Genomic DNA, 24094 nt, shown 5'->3' with positions numbered 1-24094 from the left:
ATACTTTGTTAATGCCAACTAAGCCTTACAGCATCTTTATGAGACATATATCAAGGTATAATAATAGATAATAAAGGAATACACACACACACACACACACACACACACACATACACACACGTTAAAATCCTGGATTGTGAGTAACTTGTTCTGCAAGTGTTCCAAAAGATGAGCAAACATTTCTAACAAACTTTAACTTGATAAACGAGCAATGTCTTGCAATATGAGTAGTACATGAGGTAGAATGTCACATAATCACAAATGAACCAATGGTTCTTCTCTCTCTCTCTCTCTCTCTCTCTCTCTCTCTCTCGCTGTCTCTCTCTCTCTGCACAATTGTGGGTGATCATCTCCCATGCTCAGATGCTTGGTCTCAGGCTGTGGTGTTGGACAGAAATCAGTGATTTTTTCAGAACATTGGAAGGTGCCCACAACTGGCATCTGACTATTGCATCAAACTGTTGGATCTCAAGCAATAGCAAGAGATTATGGAGGTGAGCTCGTCTGCAGAGGAAGAGGAAAAAAAGGTGGAGAAATCCCTCACTTCAAATGAGATCAGGAAGATGTGTAAAATATGGGAAACACTACAAAGTTTTGTAGAAAATCACCACCCAAACAAGGCTGTAGCAGTGTGAATGATGAATCTGTTTAACAACAACACTATGTCACATTTCCGTGAAATCCTCAAAAGGAGGCAAAAAAAAAAGTGTCATTGGATAGGTTCCTTGTTAAAGTTGCATGAAAAGAAAAAGATTCCATTGAGCCAACAGATAGCAGTGATTCCATTAGTGACAGTGAAAGTCGTCCTACATAACAACCCTCCTCTCTCTTGTCTCCCTCACACCGGCCACAAAGGTTTTCAAAAGCAAGTGCAGGTTAATTTGTTATTTGTCTTTATATTTTGTATTTGCTTTATTATGTTGTATTATATTACAATATTGTAATCATTTTTATATGCATATTTTTAGGTTGTGAATGAATCATCTGAGTTCCCATTATTTCTTATGGGGAAATTGGCTTTGACATACAAGTGCTTTGGATTACAAGTATGTTTCCAGAACAAACTGTGCTCTCAAATGAAGACTTTACTGTATTTTAATAGCTTTGTTCTCCTTGCTACCTGCATTTATTAATGGTCACCATACAAGTGACCATAACCTGTTGTTTATTGCAACAGAAATTCTTTAAGAGAAAATAATAAAATAAACAAATAACAATAAAATAAAATTTACAATGTCTCTGGAGTAGTACCTTTCAAACTTTTTGAGCACAGCCCCACTCAACCCACCCCAACCCACCTAATGCCTGAAGGCATTTTTAGTTGCTATGTCCAGATGTGGAGGGTTGTTACTGGCGTCGAGTGGCTAGAGGCCATGATGCTGGAAAACATCCTACCCTGCACAGAACAACTCCCTGTCCAACAAGGAATTACCTGGCTCAAAATGCCAAAAGTGTCAAGGTTAAGAAAGCTCTAGGGAACAGTTGTATACCAGACTCTTATATCAGTGATTCCTAAAACCTGAATGTTTCATGGAAGAAATAACAAAACAATCCCCTAAAATCTGTAGAACCAACATAAAATTGCCAACTTTTGTTTTGACAGAAACATTATTTTGACAGAAAATAAAATAGTCATTGGGGCGCCTGGGTGGCTCAGTCAGTTAAGCGTCCCATTTCGGCTCAGATCATGATTTCACGGTTTGTGAGTTCGAGCCCGCATCAGACTCTGTGCTGACAGCTTGGAGCCTGGAGCCTGCTTCGGATTCTGTGTCTTCCTCTCTCTCTGCCCCTCTCTGTCTCTCAAAAATAAATAAATGTTTAAAAAAAGTTTTTTAATAAAATAAAATAAAATAGCCATCTATTGCCTTTAATAGGAAGACTCCTAACACTAAAGATACGTAAAAACCATCTCAGATTCCTTTAAACCAAATACAGTTAGCTATATACAAAACTTGCTACATTGTCTTTACAGTTTGTATTATCACCTTGGATTGGTAATAAGGTCATTGTTGACCAGCACTGGTCTAGTCTACTGACTGGCTTCTCCAGACATTAATTTGTCCAGACATGAATTTGACAGCAGCTGGTCAGCAGTCAGTTCAAGGTCAAAGCTGCTTGAATACAGATACTCCATGCTGCTGACTGAAGGAAGAGCTGTGTCTTCCATGCCAAGCACGCAAATACTGCTGACATTCTTGCTGGTCCACAGGGCTCCCTGCCAACATCTTCCTTGACAAGCAGCCTTCCTTCTGCTTAGGACCCTGCTCTGTCAAGCCCAGAGCTGAGTGCTATGGCTATTTCGTTACATGAGTAATCTTTATGTAAGATATCCTTAATAATAAGAGATGAAACTTGCATTCTCTACCTTGTTGTGGGAGAGATAGCATGAATATGAATAGAATTGGGAATGGAGAAAGAACTGACAGGACAGGATCAGAGTTGCCAACTGTATGAAAAGGAGCTTGGAACCATGACCCTGTTGTCAAAAATGCCAGAACTGATTCAGAGGGGATTAAGGTCAATGGAATCTAGTAAGTCAAAGCTAGCACGAGCAGGTCCTATTATGGACAAATGCCCAACATATCCAGTTGGTACATAACTTCCTACCACCAATCCTACAATCACTGGAGCCCTCTAGATCCTGAACTTTCTATCTTCTCTGGCCTAACGTGGTCCCAAGTAATGCCTTGTCAAGAGAACTTTCCGGGTCTGCTTCTGGGGTCCTTTGGGAGCTTGGGTTTCCTACCACAAAAGTTGCATGATTCCACATCAAATCAGATCTGTTAGCGTCCCCTGAGTAAACACATACAACTCCTCCTGTGAGTTGCAGAAAAGACTCAAGTCGGAGAACACTCAGGCAAGGACCTGCAGTTCTCCTCAGGCTGCTCCAAGCCAGAGTGGTTCAGCTCCCAGTGGAGGACAGGGTGGGGTTAGGCCATAGGATTCTCCATGCAGGAAAGGAAACCAACTCATACTCTAGTGAACCAAATGACATTCAAGTTATACTGAAGTTTACTCTCACTTTCTGGGGTCCCATGTCTATGTGGGGTATGCAATAAAACCTTTATCACTGCTCCACCTTTCACATTTTTTCTTTATAACTGTTCATTAATGAATCTGCCTTCTCATTACACTAAGAGTATTTTAAATGGCAGGGATTATTCTTTGTTCATTTTCATAATCTCAGTACCTAGCATAGTCTAATACATTATAAATGCTCATTAAATCTTACATGATTGATTGATTGAATGTTCTTACATTGTGCTACTGTCACCTTAATATAAATGTTGAAAGCAGAGGCTTTCAAATGTGTCCATAAAAATAAAGAGCATCCTGGCTCACTCTGCAAAAGCACACAGAAAGGAGTGATTATGCATATAGAGATGCTAGTCCTTTGTAACAAAAACTTGCCTCTAGAGGAATTATAAATCTGCTTGCTGAATGGGAAAGCTCTCAACATACATATGCATAACTCTGATTGCAATGGGGGTGTGAATCTAAGCGATATCTGACCTGAGAACAATGAAAGTCCTAGCTGTTCTAGCTTCTCGTTACTTGACAAGAGACACCTTTTCTTTGTGAATTTCAAAGATGTTAAAAATGTTTAGTTAAGACTCCAGATGGAAGAATATATTAATTTTAAATTTTAGAATTATTAATGTAGTTCACAACTACTCTGTCAGTTATTGTATTTTCTGATTTAAATCTAACCCACAAGAGAAGAGAAAGACCTTTTCTATTAGGTTTTATAAACATCTGCTATCTAGAACTTTAAAAGAAAATTACCCCAGAGAGTCAGCTATATTTCCTGACACCTTAAAAGCATAAAACCAGCAGAATCAAAGGCTACAAAGAAACATTTGACAATGCTCTTTAAAGATTTCATGGGAAAATGATTTACGTGCCAAGGTAGTGTTATTTGGTAGCACACTCATCAAACTGACAAATGAAGACTTTTAGATATATCTGCAGAGTCATAAAGGAAATCTTGTGTCCTTGGGAGAAATGATGACATTTCAAACTTATGAAAAGGGATTCTGGTTTTCAGTGTGTCTCATGCCATATGTGATTTGTGCATCTATAACCTGAAACCACAGAATTTGAAGCCTAAACTGCACTCAAAAGACAATGACTTGACAAAGGCAGATAAGTGAAGTCATTTTCTTCACTCGACATATATTGGGTGGCATGTAAATAAGACCCTTCATTATTATGAATTTTCTTTCATAAAATCTTCAGAAAAAGGAGGCCCTATGGAGAATATTGGGAGGAAACAAAAAGGAGTCTAGTAGTGGGAGCCTGTGTCTAAACAGTTTAAATGTTAAATAAATGTTGTCAGTCTGACTAACTGCCAAACAATGACTTTGAAAACAGATGTAAGGACATGTAGTAGACAGAGTGACACTGTAATTGATGATCCCACCTGGAACACTTTCAGAGGGAAATGAGGTACTAAGTCCACATGGAGGGGTGGAAACCAGGTCTTTCCTGGTCAAACCAGGATCAGGACATTCCATTACTCCATGTCTCGACAATCAGATCTCAGTGATCTTCAAATCCTAGGATGCTTTTCGGGGTTTCTTTGATCCTGACCTCCAGAATCAACTTATATTGACTGAATAAAGACACTCTGGAAGGTGGAAGAGTAAGACTAAAGAGAGACAGAGTTTTTCAAGTGTACTATAGGCTGGTAATTACAATAGTCCAAAGAAAACCTTGACTATATATCTTACACAAATGGCAGGAAGACCAGTTTGCTTCCCTGCAAAACAAAAAGCAAACACCTGATCACCTGTATAAGCTCCTTCCCTACAGTCTTAATACTGCTGGTTTAAATAATTTGAGTTAACTTTTCTAGAATAACATCAAAAGGTTATATTATGTGAGCTTACAGCCCATTTTAATGCACACTTCTGTGAACCCATGAGCAAGGTATATTGCCTTGGTATTACAAGGTTCTTTGGTTTCAAAGCAATTCATTTCATTTACATGAGAAACAAATGAATAAGCCTTTCTTCATAAATAGAACTAAAGTTTATTCTTCCATTATGAACATAGTTATACAAATAAGCATTTTCCCCATGTCTTCCCAGAAATCATTCAAAAGCAGCCAAGGAAGTAGAAAAATTAAAAGCAAACTAAATTTTTGGCAAAGTCAGAAGTTATAATCCCCAGATCACATTGTGTGCAAGGACTCTCATAAGCAGCCAAGATCCAGTCAAAGACAAGTGGAAGCAAAGAATGTGTCAAAGACAAGTGGAAGAAGTAGAGACAAGAGACTGTAGTGAGAAATCTCGGTAATGAGATTGGCCAGAGGTGGGAACTCTTGGAGTGACAGCCAAATGATATTTCCATAGTTATGCAAATAAATTCACAATGGAAACAATGGAAAATGCTAGATAAAACACGTAGTTTTTAAATTCCAACACATTAAACGGATTTAAGGGCTGAAAATCCAGTGGGGGAATTTCCCGGCCAATTTTTGGATAGCCTGTAACCAAAGGGTTAAGTAGAATTTCAAAACACTAAATCTGCTGATGCCCTTGAGGTGTTTGCCAACACTGCACATGAGCAACAATCTCAGGTTTGGAAGGACAAAACTCTGGCCCCAGAGCCCACCTAGGAGGGGAGTTTTATGAGAAAGTCTTTCATATGTGATAGACATTGTGCTTGCTAGTATACTTTCTCTTTCTTTCCTGGGAACACAAGAGGTTAAAATTCTCAGCTCTCTTGCAGTTAGTGGCGCCATTTGATTAGTACTGGATAATAAAATAAATTTTAGCTGAAGTAACAGATGTCATTTCTTTGACAGTGAAAGCTCTTTTACAATTCTCAACTCTTTCTTCCGCTGCCGGAGCAGTCCATGACTTCCTAGATGATAGAGCCTAAATCATCCTGAATTGCAGAGTATCTATGTGGAGGAGCGCCTACTCCCCACCAACAACCTACAGTCAACTTTGTGAGAGCAAGAAGTAAACCTTTATGTGCTTAAGCTACTGAGATTTGCAGGGCTGTTATCACGGATTAAGTTTAGCCTATTCTAACACAGAAATCAGTACTAAAAGTGGGTAGGTATTATTGTAACAAAAATCTAAAATATATGGCATTGGAAAAGGCAGGCAAAGACAATAGGTAACTGATATTGCAGGCTGGAATGGCAAAACAATTCAAAGCCCCAGTAGGTAAAGAGTCAACTCATGTACCTAGAACAGCCAGAGAAAGAGATTGGGACAAAGTTTGTTAATTCTATGTGTGAACTGTGATTGCTTTTTGCCAAGGTATTTATAAAAGAGAGAGAGGTAAATTCAGAAAGTTGGCTGATTTACAAGAAGATAAGGGAAATGAGAGATTCCCGAAATTTGGGACCTGAAAAGTTGGAAGAGTCAGCAACTTTTAGATTTCAAACAGTAAGAGAGAAAACTGAGATCTTTTCAAGACAAAGTTCTATCAAAGCTGAGCTTCACAGCAATGTTCACCCCATTGTTAGACACTCCCAATGAATTAAGTTGTATTTAAACAAACATCTGCCTAAGGAGATAGCCCTGCAGAAATTCCCACGGCTTCTAATTTCTGTAACTACAGCAGTCTCAAAGTGATAATCGAGATATTATGAGGAGAAAAAATAAGGAAATATAGCAGAATTCTGACTAGAAAGAATTGTGAGGTTATTAGCAGTTGGAACTATCTGGATTCCAACAAAAATACTGGTGAAGTTCTTAAAAATTGTTCTTCCAAATAAGCCAGGAGTCTGTACTTAAAATCATTTAAAATATCCTTAGGCTCCCAAACTTTTGGAAATAGGAAATGAACGGAGAAAGCCGAACAGCTCACAGAAGAGCATAGTTTACAACATCCATTGCAGGTGTGGTCAAGGAGAATAATAGAAAAGATCACACACTGAGCACGGCCAAAGACCACAGAGAACAATGGGAAAGGGAGCCTGCTTTCAGAAAGCAGAATTGGATCTAACAGAATCAGAATCTAACAAAGAACATTCCTGGCACCAATGGGCTCTCAAACAATGCATACCTGACAGGATTTAAGAATGACTGTGGACAAATGACATTTCTGTCACTTCTGTCCTTCCTCTTTCTGACCAAGAGTGCTTATTCCAGTTATCTGTCCATGTCCTGCCATTATGTATTGGGAGAAAAAAATTGTCTTTTTGCTTTATAGGTTTTTGAAGCAAGTAGAGCTACAGCTAGATTTCATAGAGAGACAATAGCATAACATGTGGAGATTTTGAACTTTTGACCTGCGACTGGGTAGAGTTTGGGTCATTATCCTTGCATAAATGACTGAATACTGTATATGGAAAGAGTGAAGCCAATTTTTGGTGTCCTGCCTGAACACAACACATGTAACTTTTACAAAAATTAAGAACAAATATTTTTATGTTTGAAAGATATAAATGACAATGCAATAAAACACGCAGTGTGTACAGTGTGCTCTTGGTTTTGGGGGTAGATTCCCGTGATTCATCGCTTAACATACAACACCCAGTGCTCATCCCAACAGGTGCCCTCCTCAATACCCATCTCCCACCCTCCCCTCCCTCCCACCCCCCACCAACCCTCAGTTTATTCTCAGTTTTTAAAAGTCTCTTATGGTTTGGCTCTCTCCCTCTCTAACTTTTTTTTTCCTTCCCCTCCCCCATGGTCTTCTGTTAAGTTTCTCAAGATCCACATATGAGTGAAAACATATGGTATCTGTCTTTCTCCGCATGACTTATTTCACTTAGCATAACACTCTCCAGTCCCATCCACGTTGCTGCAAATGGCATGATTTCATTCTTTCTCATTGCCAAGTAGTATTCCATTGTATATATAAACCACATCTTCTTTATCCATTCATCACCTGATAGACATTTAGGCTCTTTCCACAATTTGGCTATTGTTGAAAGTGCTGCTATAAACATTAGGGTACATGTGTCCCTATGAATCAGCACTCCTGTATCCTTTGGATAAATTCCTAGTAGCGTTATTGCTGGGTCATAGGGTATTTCTATTTTTAATTTTTAAAAGGAACCTCCATAGTGTTTTCCAGAGTGGCTGCACCAGTTCGCATTCCCACCAACAGTGCAAGCGGATTCCCATTTCTCCACATCCACACCAGCATCTGTTGTTTCCTGAGTTGTTAATTTTAGCCACTCTGATTGGTGTGAGGTGGTATCTCAGTGTGGTTTTGATTTGTATTTCCCTGATGATGAGTGATGTCGAGCATCTTTTCGTATGTCTGTTGGCCATCTGGGTGTCTTCTTTGGAAAACGGTCTATTCATGTCCTCTGCCCATTTCTTCACTGGATTATTTGTTTTTCAGGTGTTGAGTTTGATAAGTCCTTTACAGATTTTTGATACTAACACTTTATCTGATATGTCATTTGCACGTATCTTCTTCCATTCCATCGGTTGCCTTTTGGTTTTGTTGATTGTTTCCTTTGCAGTGCAGAAACTTTTTATCTTGGTGAGGCCCCAACAGTTCATGTTTGCTTTTAATTCCCTTAACTTTGGAGATGTGTTGAGTAAGAAATTGCTTCGGCTGAGGCAAAGAGGTTGTTGCCTGTTTTCTCCTCAGTTTCCTGTCTCACATTTAGGTCTTTCATCCATTTTGAGTTTATTTTTGGCATGGTGTAAGAAGGTGGTCTAGTTTCATTCTTCTGCATGTTGCTGTCCAATTCTCCCAGCACCATTTGCTAAAGAGACTGTCTTTTTTCCATTGGATATTCTTTCCTGCTTTGTCAAAGATTAGTTGGCCATACATTTGTGTGTCCAATTCTGGGTTTTCCATTCTATCCCACTGGTCTATGTGTCTGTTTTTATGCTTATACCATACTGTCTTGATGACTACAGCTTTGTAGTAGAAGCTAAAGTCTGGGATTGTGATGCCTCCCGCTTTGGTTTTCTTTTTCAAAATTACTTTGGCTATTCTCAAAGCTAGAACAAACAATCCTAAAATTTGCATGGAATTACAAAAGACCCTGAGTAACACATTTTTAAAGAGATCCTTTTCAATCCGAAAATATTTAAACACTTTATCAAACTACTCTTGAATCAAAGATCAATACAAACTTAAATTGCTGAATTTCTAAAAAATACCAATAAATTGAAATATCACTTACAAGAAGCCATAGGATATAGCTATACCAGTAGACAGAAAAAATTTCTAAGCTTTAAGTACTTATATCAAGAAAAATGAAATGAATATAAGTAAAACATCTAATTCAAAAACATAGAAATAGAACAATCAAGCCAAAAGAAACCAGAATGTACAATAACTCAAGATTAAAAAAGCAGATAAAAGCAGAATTAAATATTTTAGAAAACAGAATAAACAAGTAAGCAAAATGGACAAACATCTAATAATCAAGAAAAAGGGTAGGGGAGATATAAACAAAATAGAGTGATATAATATCCACATTATGGAATATTATTAGGCAATAAAAGGAAATGGAGTATTGATGCATGCTACAACATGGATGAAACTTGAAAACATTATGCCAAGTAAAAAAAAAAAAAGCCAGTCACATAGAACAGTATATTATTTTATTCCATTCATATGAAAGGTTCAGAATTGGCAAATCTACACAGACAGAAAGTAGATTAGTGGTTTCTAGGGCTTGAGGATTGGTGAGGGCAGGGGGAGTGGATTCAGGAGTAACAGATAAAAGGAACAAGATTTCTTTTGATGTTAATCAAAATGTTCTCAAGTCAATTGCTTTGATAGATGTTCAACTAGGTGAATATACTAAAAGCCACTGAATTACACAATTTAAAAGGTTGATATGTATAGTGTGTGAGTTATATCTTAATAAGGTTGTTAAAATAGGATATAGCCATCAAAATAGAAGAAAAAATTTTAAAGCATTAAAGACTACTTTCCATAACTCTATGCAAATATATTTGGAAAGCTAGATAGCACTTGTAACTTTCTAAGAAAAGCAATTTACCAAAATTGTCCTCAGTAGAGACAGAAAGTCTAAATAGACAAATCTCAAATAAAGAATAGAGAATGCTGTCAAAGAAAAAAAGAGTTGTCTGCCAAACAGGACCAGGCCTGGATGATTTTATTGTAGAAGGAAATTTCTTATCTGTATCTTAATATCTAGAAGAATGTTTGACTTGCCTTGATGTCCTCAAGTGTCAGAGGTACAAAGGTATGGATAAGGTCAATAGGACCTACAGTGGATCATGCTACTTACATTCACTACACTCACTTTGACATAAGTGTAAAACAACCACAGGCAGCCTTTCCAAATTACTTATACTTATTATAAGATGGTTTAACACACACAAATACAATTTTAAAAACCCATGTAATAGATTAGGTTAGATTACATTAGATCTCTCTAATAAATCACACAATACATATACTTCTATTGAGGTCTAGATAGAAGGCCACAATATGTTCATCTCTAGATTGCCTGCATGAAATTTTGGTTGCTTTGCTGGCATGCACCTCTACACTGAGAGTAGGTGCCACTAAGTTCTGAAAGTTCAGGATTCTTAGACAGTAATGAGTAGAGAATTCCTTTTCTGTGATGGTCACACACCATGGAGTTTTTCTGTTCACACCCTTGTTATGAATGGCCATATGTAAATTAGCTGACCTGAATGTGTTGGCCCTAGATATATATTAGCTCTGTTGTCCCCACTCATCTGGCTATAATTATGGATATGTAACTTAGGCATCACATAAATAGATGGTTAAATGCTATTAAGATGCTATGACCATTCCTAAAACTAAGAGTCACAATTCTTGGAGCACCTGGGTGGCTCTGTCAGTTGAGCGTCCAACTTCGGCTCAGGTCATGATCTTGCAGTTCACGAGTTTGAGCCCCACGTCAGGCTCTGTGCTGACAGCTCAGAGACTGGAGCCTGCTTCGGATTTTGTGTCTCCCTCTCTCTTTGTCCCTCCCCTGCTCACACTCTGTCTTTCTCTGTCTCTGTCTCAAAAATAAATAAACATTAAAAAAAATTTAAGAGTCACAATTCTTGTAATCACACATTTTACATTACTAGATACTGATAATTACACAATAAAAAAATGTCCACACCTATTACCTAACACTCTAGTGGAAGGGGTAGTAATGCTCTCCACTGAAAACTAGCTAACAGGCCACCTTTAGTTTTCCATGTGAGCCCCTAGGAGTTAGGATGACCTCCTCTAGAAAGCTCTACCTGGTCCAAAAGGCCTAAGTGCTCCTCTTGGATGTTCCCAGAACACCCTGCTTACCCTCCTCCTAGCACATAACACAGTGCATAGTATTTGCCTGGTCAGCCTTGCCCACTCCTGTCACATAGTAATCTTGACCTAACTGCCAAACCTCAGACCCAGCAGAGTGCCTGCAACATAGCAGTGGTTTAATAAATATATTTTTAAAACAAATGATATTTTAAACAAAAACAGAGCTATTTAGAAATAAAAACATTTTTTAAGTGATTTTTTTTTTTCCAAAAGCTCATTTAACGCTTCTGGTTCCTGGTTGAGCATCTCAGTATTTTTCCAAATGTTTAAAAAATTCTGACAAGTCATTCATACATTTTAATTTCAAAATCTTCTTCCTACCACTTTCTATAAAAGAAAGCTAAATTCTTTGCAATAAGTAAGTGATATTATGTTAATTCTTCCGTTTGATTGAACCTAGAACAATCTGATTGGGGATCTAACATCTTACCAAAGAAACATATTATAATTCTTCTGCCAATTAATTGTTAATGCATCAAAACTTAGTTAAGTCAAAATAAAGAAATGTAATATGTGACTAATAATTAAAATGTAATTTTATTTGAAAATTAAATAAAGAAAACAGTAGAAAATATTAGTATCTAAAAAAACCTGGTAATATAATATTCAAATCTATTCAGAGTAAAGTTTTCAAAGCATTGTAAAAATATATTTATCTAATGTCTTCACAAGATTTCTTTTTACATTACATCTTTTCACATTACATCTAAGATCAAGTTTTTAAAAGCGTATTGTGTAGGTGCTGGTTGAGTGGGGTGGTGGAAAGTTTAAAGTCAAAGTAACAGCTAATGTAGGAAATCCCTAATATATTAGTGCATATTTTCTAAACTTTTGCTATAAAATGGGGTGTTTGGAACATGGAATTCATTCTCCACTACAGTACCTCTCTATAGGATATAGCAGATACAGCAGATATCTTAGGATAGAATGGGATATAGTAGATACTTATAGAATTTTCAGCTCAGCACTCCTTTCTCCTAGTACATTCATCTTGTTCCATTGTTACTGGAGAGCTGCCATATTTCCACCTAACCTTGCCTATTCAGATGACCCCACAGAGATATATGGTCCAAGACAGGATATCTAACCTGGAATTTTTGTATTCAATACTGAAAACACATTAAAATCAACTTTTTATTGTAGGATAAAGATAAAGATACATCAGATATAAATTCCAGAACTGCGGCAGCCATGTTTTCCATAGTTTTCAATGATAAGATGAAGCAAGTACACAAAGAGGAGGAGAGAGGAGAAACTAAATGAGACCTGGTTGCATTTGCATCTTTTATTACGGTTGTTCTTAAGGTGGAGCTGCACCCTTGTCCTCCTTACCTGGTAATCAACCATTTCATGACTGTAACCAGCCGATTCATTCTCTTGCTTCCTTAGGCTAGTGCAAGCTGAGTATTTGTCACTTGCAACCAAAAGAAGTCTGAGCAGTACACACAGACAATAGTACCGACACGTGACTTCCCTGGCCAACTCAGAGAAGTTTATCTAATAATACTAGTTCTAGTGCTGTTAAAAACCTTGAACCCTGAGCCTGGGTATCACAGTATCCATAGACTGAATCTCACCTTATCGAAATGTTACTGGACCCCAAATTCTTCTTACTTCCTCCCTCATTCCCTACACCCTTACCTAGAAAGGGATCATCAGTAAGAGAAAGAAAGTTTAGTGGAAAAGTATTTGTGACTGTCTGTGAGAGGAAAGACTTCAACAGCATTATGATGTAGAGTGGCCTTTGGTGGCTCCTGTGGCCCAGGTGGGAGATGGTCCCGAGAGTAAGTAGAGGGTTGGTTCAGAGGGACTTGTCTACAGCAATGATCTTTCCTAATCTAAGTGCACCCATATGTGGAAATGCCCATTCCATCATACTCTGCCTTACAAGGATCCATCTTGCAAGCAAAACTTGCAAGACATTTTACTTTGGCCGCCAATTAAGTTAAGCAAAACCTCACATAAAGGTCAAGGCACAACAATCCTACAACCACCGGTTTTCAGGAAGAGAACTTGATTGGAATTTCATGAAAGAGAGCAGCACTGAAAGAAAAATTCAGTCAGGGCAAAAGGATACAGTGTGTCCTAGATTTCATCTTAAAAATAGAAAATAAGGTGCTTCTCCCCAAAACTACTACATTGAAGATCATTTGTGGGTATGTGCGTATGTTGAGGAATAAGAATGTAGGACTAGATTAAAAATAACTGTGGCGTAGGAGCTACCATTATAGAACAGAGACAAGAATGAAAGGGTGGTTAAACCGAATGAATGTGAATAACATCATCCTTTTTACCCAACATAAAACTAGCAATTAAAAAGATATTTTAAAAAGACTCATAATAAACCATGAAGAGTGACTCAGACTCTAAAAGAGATGAAACACTGTGTCTACATTCTGATCATTTAGAGAATGTCTGCTTCAGGGAAAAGCTGCAGCAAATGACATCAAAACTTTAAAAGTAATTTTACTTTATTCTTATTATGCAGATAATACATGTTCATTGTGGAAAATGAAGAAGTGGCAAAGAGGAAAAAAGAAAAAGACAAATAATCCATAAATGTACCTACCATCCAGTAATAAGTATTTTGTGTTCTATGGTGAATGTTCTCTCAATCTCTTTTCAAAGCATATAGACCTACACTTTTAACAAAGGAATTCATTACATCCTGTTTTTTTTTTTCACTTACTCATAGAGGGATTATATGTTCAAATATTCATCTTTTCACTTTTCTTTGTTTACCTCTGTAAAATACCTTTGCTCTAATAAATTAAAGGCATCCACATTTGTCTTGGGAAGATTTAGGATTGTTTTGACAGGAATATGAAGGAAAAGGAAGCATGCTGATTAACTTCTGAATAACCAAATGGAATTTTTGAGTCCTAAGTGAGGTATTATTTTTCTTGAAAAGTCAGTCACTGTGGAGAAATAAAAGGTCTACATGTCTCAAGCTTCTATTAACATGACCAAGGGGCTCCCAAACATGGCTCAGATAGGGTGACCTTCTAATTTAGGTTTTAAAGGAGATCACTTGAGAAAGTGAAGAAAACCACTTTTAACAATTCTCAGGCCAATGGGAATAAACTCTCCTGGGCAGAGCACAGCACGCACACACCGTCTCCAAGGGGCATTTGGCGGAAGCTGTCAGAGCGCCAGCTGTGGGGAGCCATGTTGAGGGATGACATGCCCCTAGCACAGTGGCTATGGGGTGACCAGCCTAAGTCAGGGGCTTGGAGAGGAGAAGCATGACAGGGGGATCCATAGAGCCAGCAAGAACAAAAGTGGAACTAAGACTGTAAGCAGAGACATCCAGTCCTCCACAAAGTCTATTGGTCACAAAGTCACCAGGAGCAGGGTCAGAAGTTGAACAAAGGAGGACGTGAGCAACAACAAGGACCCACACATAGATCTGGGGGCCCCTCTCCCCACCTCCAAAATAACACACCATCTCAGTCCCTCACACACACAGATCCACTGGGGAAAGGAGAGGAGAGGACGAAGGACTCAGAAATGGTGGGCACTCTTCTGAAAGAGACAATTTTAACTTAAAACAAGCTGTTTAAACTTGAAGAGACCGAGATGCTCTTTAGTTGGCAAGTTTGAATTTTTTCCTAGTAACTAACAATTGAAAAGCCATCAGGATCAATTTTAGAAAATAAATTTTATATATGCATCTGAGTTGTGTGCAAATTTCTAGTTCTGCTATCTACTTGATGGTGAATATATTTCATGTCATTGGTCTACTATAATGCCATCTCAAATGGTCACATGATATTATAATTTAGAATTGTTTTTTTTAAGCAGGAGTTAAGAAATAAAAATATCTCTTTAAAGTGTAAATTCGTGGGGCGCCTGGGTGGCTCAGTCGGTTAAGCGACTGACTTCGGCTCAGGTCACGATCTCGCGGTCCGTGAGTTCGAGCCCCGCGTCGGGCTCTGGGGTGATGATGGCCCAGAGCCTGGAGCCTGTTTCCGATTCTGTGTCTCCCTCTCTCTCTGACCCTCCCCCGTTCATGCTCTGTCTCTCTCTGTCTCAAAAATAAATAAACGTTAAAAAAAAATTAAAGTGTAAATTCGTTTGTCTCTATATAAACTCAATTTCTTCTTAGTACCTGTCAGTCCCTGATAAGTTAAGCACCGCAACTAGTAAGAGTACAAGTTGAGCTCTATTTTAAATTCTTCACCATTCAAATCAGAAGAGGAGTACATTGTATCCCTCGAAGCTCACTTACATAGAGGTGACCAAACATACTTCAGTGTCATCCTATTACATCAGGATCGTGGCTGTGAAAATGGATTCTGGCTTTATTATGAGTTTGTGCTATCCTGTAGACTGTTTACCTCCAGGCATTTTTACAGCATAAAATAGAGGGTCCCATCCCAGTGCCTTTTGGGTTTCTGTGTGTGTTCATTCTGCCCGCTCATTTGTTCATTTCTTTGATGAATGTTAACTGAGCACCTGCGGTGTCTTTACGCCTTGTCCTGAGGTTTGCTCTTCTCACCTCTCATTATTGGCCAAAAAACAAAAAAAAGCGCCTCTCTAAAGGCTCTTCTCTCTTCTCTCCAAAGTCTATGCTGGAGGGAGGAGGGGGATGCTGGCTAGAGAAGGTCTGTGTAACTCTAGCATGGCCCTGAGTCATGTGAAGAACTCCAAATACTTCCAGGTTAGTCCCTGAGAAAGTCACTGGTTAAGTACAGGTGGAATGATACAGCAAATTAGAAAACACAGCTCTATTTTCTTCAGAAGGACACTAATGATATCTAGCTGCCTTGAAACTAGGTTCTCCCCTGCTTGTGGAGTCCCTTAACTGTGCCCTCTTCAGACGACACAATAGAGTGTGAGTCTGAAGAGCATCACAGAAAGCTCTTTCTTTCCCCAATCCAAATGATTTTCCAAAGAAATCTGTAAAACTATGAAGTTCCCTACCCCACAATTATCACTGCATTTTATTTTTCATCCTTCTTTTCCTTTCTCTTTCTGTTTTCTTCCTATTATGGGGAGGGAGGTGAGGAAATGGAAGAGTAAACTGCACAGGCTCTTTACCTAGGGCTTAGGCAGGGGAGAAAAGTAATTGAAGTTACATATACATAAAATTAACCTGAGGTCTTAAAACTCTAGGTGTCACCATGGAGACCAGAGCATGAACTGTCTCCATGGAGACTCAAATGATTTCTTAGACTTTAAATTATCATCACTTATTACCTGATGTCGATTTGGGCAATGAAGAGATGGGTTAAAATACATACATAAAAATATAAGAAGCAGCCTCACACCAGAGAATTTTCATTAAGGGCAAATCTAGTTGTTCTGGCTCTTAGTATTCCATCATTCCAATGAGTGGGAAGATATCCCAAGAGAAGATTTCCCCTCAGCTCGGAATTCTCATGGAGCCATCTGATGATACGGCTCCACATACGCTACATGAATGAATAGAGAAAAATAATTTCTAGGAAAGGTCTCTGTGACACAGAAGCATCAGTGTGATGCAGGTGATATGCTGTGTCCATCACTCCAGCTCCAAGGAGGATATGGTGCCGAGGCAATGTCTTATTCTAGTAACGGACCGGAGATACTTTTAACAACCATGCTGGGTATATCACTTCACCAAGTCTATTATATACAGATGGTTTTCAGACAGACTTGCATTACAAGCGACAAAAACAGAAACACAGGAATCATGCAAATGTTTAAGCTATATAAGAGGTAAAGCAGAATTTTTCCCAGTTACAGATTCTACTTTGGAAGCCTAGAGGTACAGTAACTTAACTGATCAAATACTCAGTCGAGAGGCCATCCAAATGGTATATCATAGATAGTAAGTATTCATCAATTAAAGTCATTCATAAAAGATTAAAATTTAATAAAAGTTTTAATATATAACAAGTTAATAGAAAGCAAACAATTATGACTGGAATGCATAAAAAGATAATGGTTGATTAGATTATGCATTTGGAAGTTGATACAATTTGAACTTCACACAGTTTTTTTTTTTTTTAAGGCAGATCTTGGTGACTAGTTGGCTACAGAAGGAAAATAAGGATGCCAGCGGCACAGCCCAGTCAAAGAAAGGTAAATGTTTCTCACATTTTATGATCAGTTCTCATTATTTGAGGATGCTATGTTTTATAAAGTTGTCACAAATAATCAGCAAATAGTGAACCATTGCTCCTAGGGGAAATAAAGGAGTAGGTTCCTGTGAGCCTCTGGTCACATTTTCATCAACCAATCAATATATAACCTGGTTTTATGTATGTTTCTGTTTAAATATACTTTATTTAATATATTTTGCTGACTCATTAACATTGAACTCACTGCCAACTGCACTATAACTCATGACTGAATGAAGTTTATTCAACACATATTTTCTGCATCCTGCACATCACGGCCTTTTTGCACTTAAGAACACTAGACAGCACTTCAGTAATATGGGGGCCATATTAACAATGAAATCACCCATAAAAAGCACAAAAATGCTCAATAGACTGTGGTGGGGAAAAAAAAAACCCACTTGTTTACAGTTGATAGCTGAAATAAGAATGCAGAATGTCCACTTTGTCTGATCTCACCTGGGACCATTGAGGGAGTGTGGGAGAGGGGAGGAAGAGTGACTCAAAAATTTTGTCTCTCTGTGCATGTCCATAAATGACCATGAAAATGCCTTTAGTATTGATTTGGGGTTATAAATAAATTTTAGCAAGCAGGCAAATTCACAAATACAGAATCTGCAAATCCACTGTACTTACCCACTGTAGAGAATTATTTCTATTTCCCTATGATGTTGCTTCTGAGTATTCCACTGCACTTACCTTTTTTCTTTTGTGCACCTATGGAACTCCTATTCTTCCTTCTAAACCCTGCTCGGGACACCCCCCCCCCCCCCGCCACACACACACACACAAACCTCCGCTTCCTGTTACATTTGCCTCTTATACTCATCTCTATTTAGCACAAATCAATTACACTGAATTTATTGGTATTCTTCTTAACTGATCTATGAAATTCATTGAGGTCCATGACCATGTCCTAATACACGTATATAAGCTTTACTGTGCTAATGATGTGCCAGGCCATATGTTAAAAAGTGCTTCATGTACAATATTGTGTTTAATCTTACAATAATCCTATCATCCCCATTTTACAGTGCTAGAAACAGAGGCCCAGAGCAGTCATGTCACTTGCCATATCACATGTTGCAGAAATGGTATTGAAACCTAGAGTCCAAGTGTTTAACTATTATATTATCTTAAAAAGTTAGTATTAGCTGCCATGTATTACTGACCACTTACTATGTCCAGGCATGGTGTTAAATGCTTTTGCCAAATTAACTCATTGAATCTACTTTACCTCTGTGTCTCGAACACATAGCAAAGTGCATGACACATGAATGTTTCTTGAATTGAATTTATTTCCTTCTGCTCCCAAATGTTCTTTCTAAAACCAACAGCATGAGAACTCTACGTTTTCAGCAGTGACCAGATGACTTCCATGTCACACCACACTTCTCCCCCCCAAATTCCTCATCTCCTTCTCATTTATGCTCTTCTGTAGTTCTGCTATTGATATCTATGATGTCCACAAGTCATGGTAGTGTATAAGAGAGAAGCAGTTCTTCTTTGTCTTTAACAAAGTTCTTTCTCTTTAACAATCATTTCTAATAGTGATTTATAGTATGACCTCATCTTCACAGAGTAACAAAATCACGCAAGAGCTAAGTGTTTTACTTGAAGTCTGTGAGGTAAGCCCAGTATGAAGCTAAGAGAGGATTTTCTATTTCCCTATATAGCATTGGGTTCCAAATCTATCCAGCTTCTAACATTGAGTTCAAAATAGGCAGAGGGTCAGTTTTAGGGATAAAAAGTCAAATTAGGGGAGTGGACTTATAGGAAAGTGGGTAGGCTGTAGAAAGTTTGCACGACACAAACTGCAGGGCTCACATACATTACATGAATGAATGGGATCAAGGAGGGCTTAGCCTTAGGGCTAGAGTCAAGTCAAATCAGTCATCTTTGTTCAAAGGCAAGTATAAAGGAGACAATCTTTTCCCTTGTCTCCACCCTCTGCCTCAGAATATCCCAAATACTCTGAAAGTAATTATTGTCAATAATACAGGAAAATGACCCAAAAGACAAAGTTCTAAATGTCCTAATGCCTAATTTTTTCCCAGTTGTCATGGTTTTGCTGTTAGTCACTGCAATATTTAATAAAGCAAGAGAATCTCTAGGTGAATTTGAATTCCCAAACCCAAAGCAGATGAAGTAAATCAAATGCCTCCTGGAGTCAGGCGAGAACCTCTATGAGTGAAATTCCCAGAGAAGGAACTCCCATCTTATAGGGTAGACAGTGCTCAGTTCCAATAACTGCAAGAAAGAATAAATCCTCTGCTGCCAGGCCCTTCAACTTTTCAAGAGAAGACACAATCTTGAAGGTTTATGTACTATTTCTTAATTTTAAATGTGGGCAATTAATTAAAAAAATAAATACAGTGCATGCAAAAAAAACAAACAAAACAAAACAAAAAAAAAACTATGTCCCTTGGCCTTAGCCACTGGGAGATGCCAGTTTGTAATCTCTGGCCAGTAGAGTCTTAGTGGCCTAGGGAATATTTAGGGACCTCTTTCAAATCATCCCGTATGCTTCACTGTCCCCAAGAAATGGCAGCCCTGGAGGCCATCCTCTGGACAGCCATCTCCCTCCTGCTGTCCCCTGGTGTCCTAATGGACCCTTCCTTTTTTAAGTAGTTATCTCGGAAACGTGATTTCCAGGCCTCTGCAAACAGCCTCGCCTCCGTCTTCCGTGTGGGCAATCTACGACCTCTGGTAGACAGGAGCTGGCTGCAGCAGGTCTCAGTGTGTCTGGGGAGCTGCTTTTGGAGGCTTTCCTATCTCCTCCTGCTGCGCCAACTTCCAATGCCCTCCTCCCATCCCCACTTCGAAGATCTGTTTCCCTTTCTTTGGTCTCCCTTGTCACCTCTCCCAGTTTTTTCACCTGTCTCATCTTTTCCTTTCTCTTCTCTTCTTTTTCCCCCTTTTATTCTCTTCTCTGTTTATTCCAGCCTCTCCACCCTTGCCCTCTATTGCTGTCCTTTCCTCTCCTCCCCCATCCCTTCTCCCAGCGACCGGGGACTGCAGAGAGCTCGCTCACCAAGAATACACCAACACTGGCTTCGAGTACTTCTTGTGATGGGAGCGGAGGGTCAGGGAGCCCTTGCGCTCCAGCAAGTCCGTGGGTCCGAGCTCAAACCCGTATTGCCTACTGCTGCAATAGTCCTGGCAGAAGCTGTCAGAACTCTCCATGGATGACCTCCACATTCAGACCTCGGAGGATTTCTTTTTGCACCTATCATACTCCCCACGCCAGCAGCACCGACCAAGATTCGGCGTCTCTCATCTCCTGGGCAACCTGGGGCGGGGTCAATGGAGAGGGCGGGGCCATTGGACGGGCGGATCCCTTAAACCTAATAGCCCTGGTTTCCAAGAGTGTGGGTTACTGATTAGAAAGAAACTACATTTCCCGGAATGCAATGAGGAGCGAACCGGCTACAGAGGGGTTGGGAGGCACGTCCTCGGCATTCTGGGATCTGGAGTTTCGCCCGCCCACCAGCCTATTTTCTCAGAGTGGCTGGTGGAGTTAAGGGGGATCCGTGGGTCAGTTAGGGGCTAAGGGGACTTGAGCCCAGAGCAGGTCTGCTCCTGCTGTACGTGCAGAAGTTCTTTTTTACCATCCATCATCTGTTGCCAGCACACCTTCTACTTACAAGCATGTAAAGTTTAACCAAAAGGGAGCAAGGGAACCCACCCCTCAAACCCTAAAATATGTCATTTATATTCAGATTTTCTGAGAAGAAGGAGGAGCGGAATCATTCAGCAATCAGCTAAAAAGTCTGAGGATGAAAAGGCCCTGACTAATTCCAGTTTGAGCTACTCTCTCAACCTAGAAAACAGTAGTTTCTTCTTCTGGGGGGCGGGGCGGGGGCGGGAATAGGGTATGGGACCGAGGAGAGGGTTGGGTGGATACAAGAATCTGAGGTTCTTCCAGGCTGTAACACTGAAAGATCCAACCTTTAGGTACAGCTTAGGACTCTGGGGCATTCAGCTCCCCAAGACCTGCCAGTTCTCATTTTAACATTTGATATTTTATGACAACACAAATTCATCACGTTATTGTGTTGTTTATATGCGACAAGGATTCAAAATGATTACCTATGGCATTGCTTTCAAAAAATGACTGGATAGCTGTCTTGCAGAAGGAAGGTGCTTATTTCATCTTTGGCTTTCCAAGAGAGGAATGTTTAACGCATTAGAAGGCTCCTCCCCAACTCAGATGAGCACCATAAGGGCATTAGTGGACTTAATCACCGCCATCCCTTGGACCTGGCATATGCTTAGTACATAGCATCATTTCAGAGTATTGAGTGAACAAATGAACGACTATTATGTTAATCCTTTAGATTAACCTGGGCTTCAGGTTAATTTCAGAAGGGACTCACTTTAAGAAGACCACATGTACACAAAAATTCAAACTTAAAAACAAATTAAGAGATATTTCACAATACAAATAGATTCTATAGTTGCAAAAAGATTTATTATAGCACTCCTGTAAATAGTGAAGTGCTCTTCTGGATCAGTTTTCACAAATTTGATTACACACAACTACTAAGTGCTTCTCTGTGGCCTGTGGTACCCTGTGTGGGCGCCTGTGGTATGCTAAGGCCTCTATTTTACTGACAGCCACAGTTAAGTCACGTTATTTAAAACCAAATAAATAGTCCACTGTCACCAGCTGAGTGCTAGTAGAGTACTGAGTGCTGTTTTAGCACTTTTCTTCTTGAAGGAATGAAAAGAAAAATAGAATTTAACTTTAAAAGGGTAAATAAGATCCATGTTAAGCTCAATTCTGCCCAAAGCATAGCATATTGCTGTCAGTCCAAAAAATAGCGCCATCATTACTATCATCTGTTTTTTTTTTTTAATTTTACTTCACCTATGCTTAAAGTATATTTATTTTGCTTATGCTTAAAGTGATGGCAACATAATATATTTGCAACCAAGATGTCAGGTCTCTGTAGCCAATTTGTGTCAGAGACAGAGCTGTCCAGAGGCAAGTCCTTTCTGTGGTACATGGTTACTACACAGATTTAAAAGTGTTTCAGTACACTGAGGAGCAGTGTGTTAAGAAAACTAAACAAATAGAGCTTATTATTTTAGAGGTCCTTAAACCAAGCTGACAGGCTAGTTGCTTTTTTGTTCTGTTCTTTCCCCTTTACAACAACTTTACCAGCTTTACTGTCTTCTGTGACTGGTAAACACTTTCCAACATCCTTGTGTGGGGATACATGAGATTGACTCTCTAATATCCTCAAGTTCAGATTCACTCCTTTCTCTTTGGATACAGCAGTACATTCTGTGGAATTTTTGCTTTCCTGATTCCTTATTGATGAAATAAGAATAGAACGATATTTATTGCAGAGGGGTTTTATTACGGAAGATAATATATTGAAAGCAGGTGGAACAGTACCTAACGGATGCTCAGTGCTCAATTAAATTTCAACTACTACTGCTATTACTACCTCTGGACTTTGTCATTATCTCTTGGGAAAAGTACCCTAAAATGTGCTTGTTGTTTGCACGGAGTTTCCTAAGTATATTTTCTGTTTTTCAAGCTTTGTCTGTTTATAAGGTCTTTTTAATGAATATCTTTTTATTATATCTTAATGTGAAATGTAACAGTCTGAATCAGAAAAATGTTGGCAAGATATTTGGACATGTTGCCAATGATAATGATGGTTTTATATTCATATGGAATCTTTTCTCTTCAAGACCATTAATAAGCTTTATGCTTTTTAAATGTGAATTGCTGATCCTCAATAGACTTGAGTTATTTGTGTTTTCCTCAAACTTCATCAAACCAATGAAGTGTGGGGATTAAAGCAATGTCTTCTCTTTTTATCAATTTCTTGCGCCATAATATCCCTGGGGTAAGAAAATTATAGCTCAGGTGGCTGATACAGGACTTTTCTGTAGGAAAGCGTGACCAGACCAACTCGAGAAGTGGGAATCCCACCATGTGAGCCTACTCTAATAGATTTATCAGCCTTATCAGATCATTTAAGAAGTTGCCAAGAAGATCTGACCAGAACAGCAAACGTAAAATAGATGTTTATCAGCTAGATGTAAATGGCCACAGAGGCAAACCTATTCATCTCCTTTCTCTTCCTGTCTTAACAATCATCTGATTGATTCCAGACAAGCCCCTGCCCAGGACCTTTCAAAGTCGCTTTCAGCATGTTCTCCCCCCAGCATTAAACCTTCTTCTACCAGATGTCATGCAATTAAGCTGAGGAAAAAAACTAATTCTCTAAGAAAATTAGCTTCTACTAACTCCATGTTTAATCATTTAAATCTATTTTAAAAACTTGCATTTAAACTGTTTAACACTCAGAAGTTTAAGTATTTGTGTCCTAATCAAGGATTGATGGCATAGTATTTTTTTAATTCTCTAGGAATAGGGAGCTCCCATCACCCACTCTGTGCACATCTTGAGGTTCACTTTATAATATTTGATATAAAAAAGTTAGAGTCCACTTGCTATGTCAAAATGAGTGAGATGTCTGGTCCTCCCCACTGCCTCCATGCTCCCTCATCCGTCTTTCTCTCCTCCCTCCTCCTTCTCCTTTTCCTTTGTCCATGTCTCTTCCCTTTATCCCTTCCTGTTCCATGCTCTACTCCTTTTCTTCTTCTTCCCTCCCCTTCTTTCTCTCTCTCCTCCTTCCCTCTCCCTGTTTCCTCCTTTGAGAAGTAATATGGATTTCAGAGTCAGAATCTATTGCTGAGCAACCAAGAGAATCTGGTAC

General features: G+C 38.9%; 1 protein-coding gene across 5 annotated transcripts in view; it reads right to left on the bottom strand.

The window, feature by feature from the left end:
* The window catches only part of MAMDC2 (MAM domain containing 2), a 350523-nt gene extending 329544 nt beyond the window's left edge, over positions 1-20979 (bottom strand). Inside the window, exon 1 of one of the 5 annotated variants that reach the window (XM_019815750.2) lies at positions 20386-20979. In XM_019815750.2, the coding sequence (XP_019671309.1) occupies positions 20386-20552 (167 nt within the window). In that variant the 5' untranslated portion in view covers positions 20553-20979. The remainder of the gene's footprint in view (positions 1-20385) is intronic. The other 4 variants (XM_003995375.5, XM_045042700.1, XM_045042699.1 and 1 more) reach the window with 4 other exon arrangements.
* Positions 20980-24094: the final 3115 nt, after the last annotated feature.

Source organism: Felis catus, chromosome D4, assembly GCF_018350175.1.
Source record: "Felis catus isolate Fca126 chromosome D4, F.catus_Fca126_mat1.0, whole genome shotgun sequence".
NCBI lineage: Eukaryota > Metazoa > Chordata > Mammalia > Carnivora > Felidae > Felis > Felis catus.
This window is presented reverse-complemented; position numbering and strand designations above follow the sequence as displayed.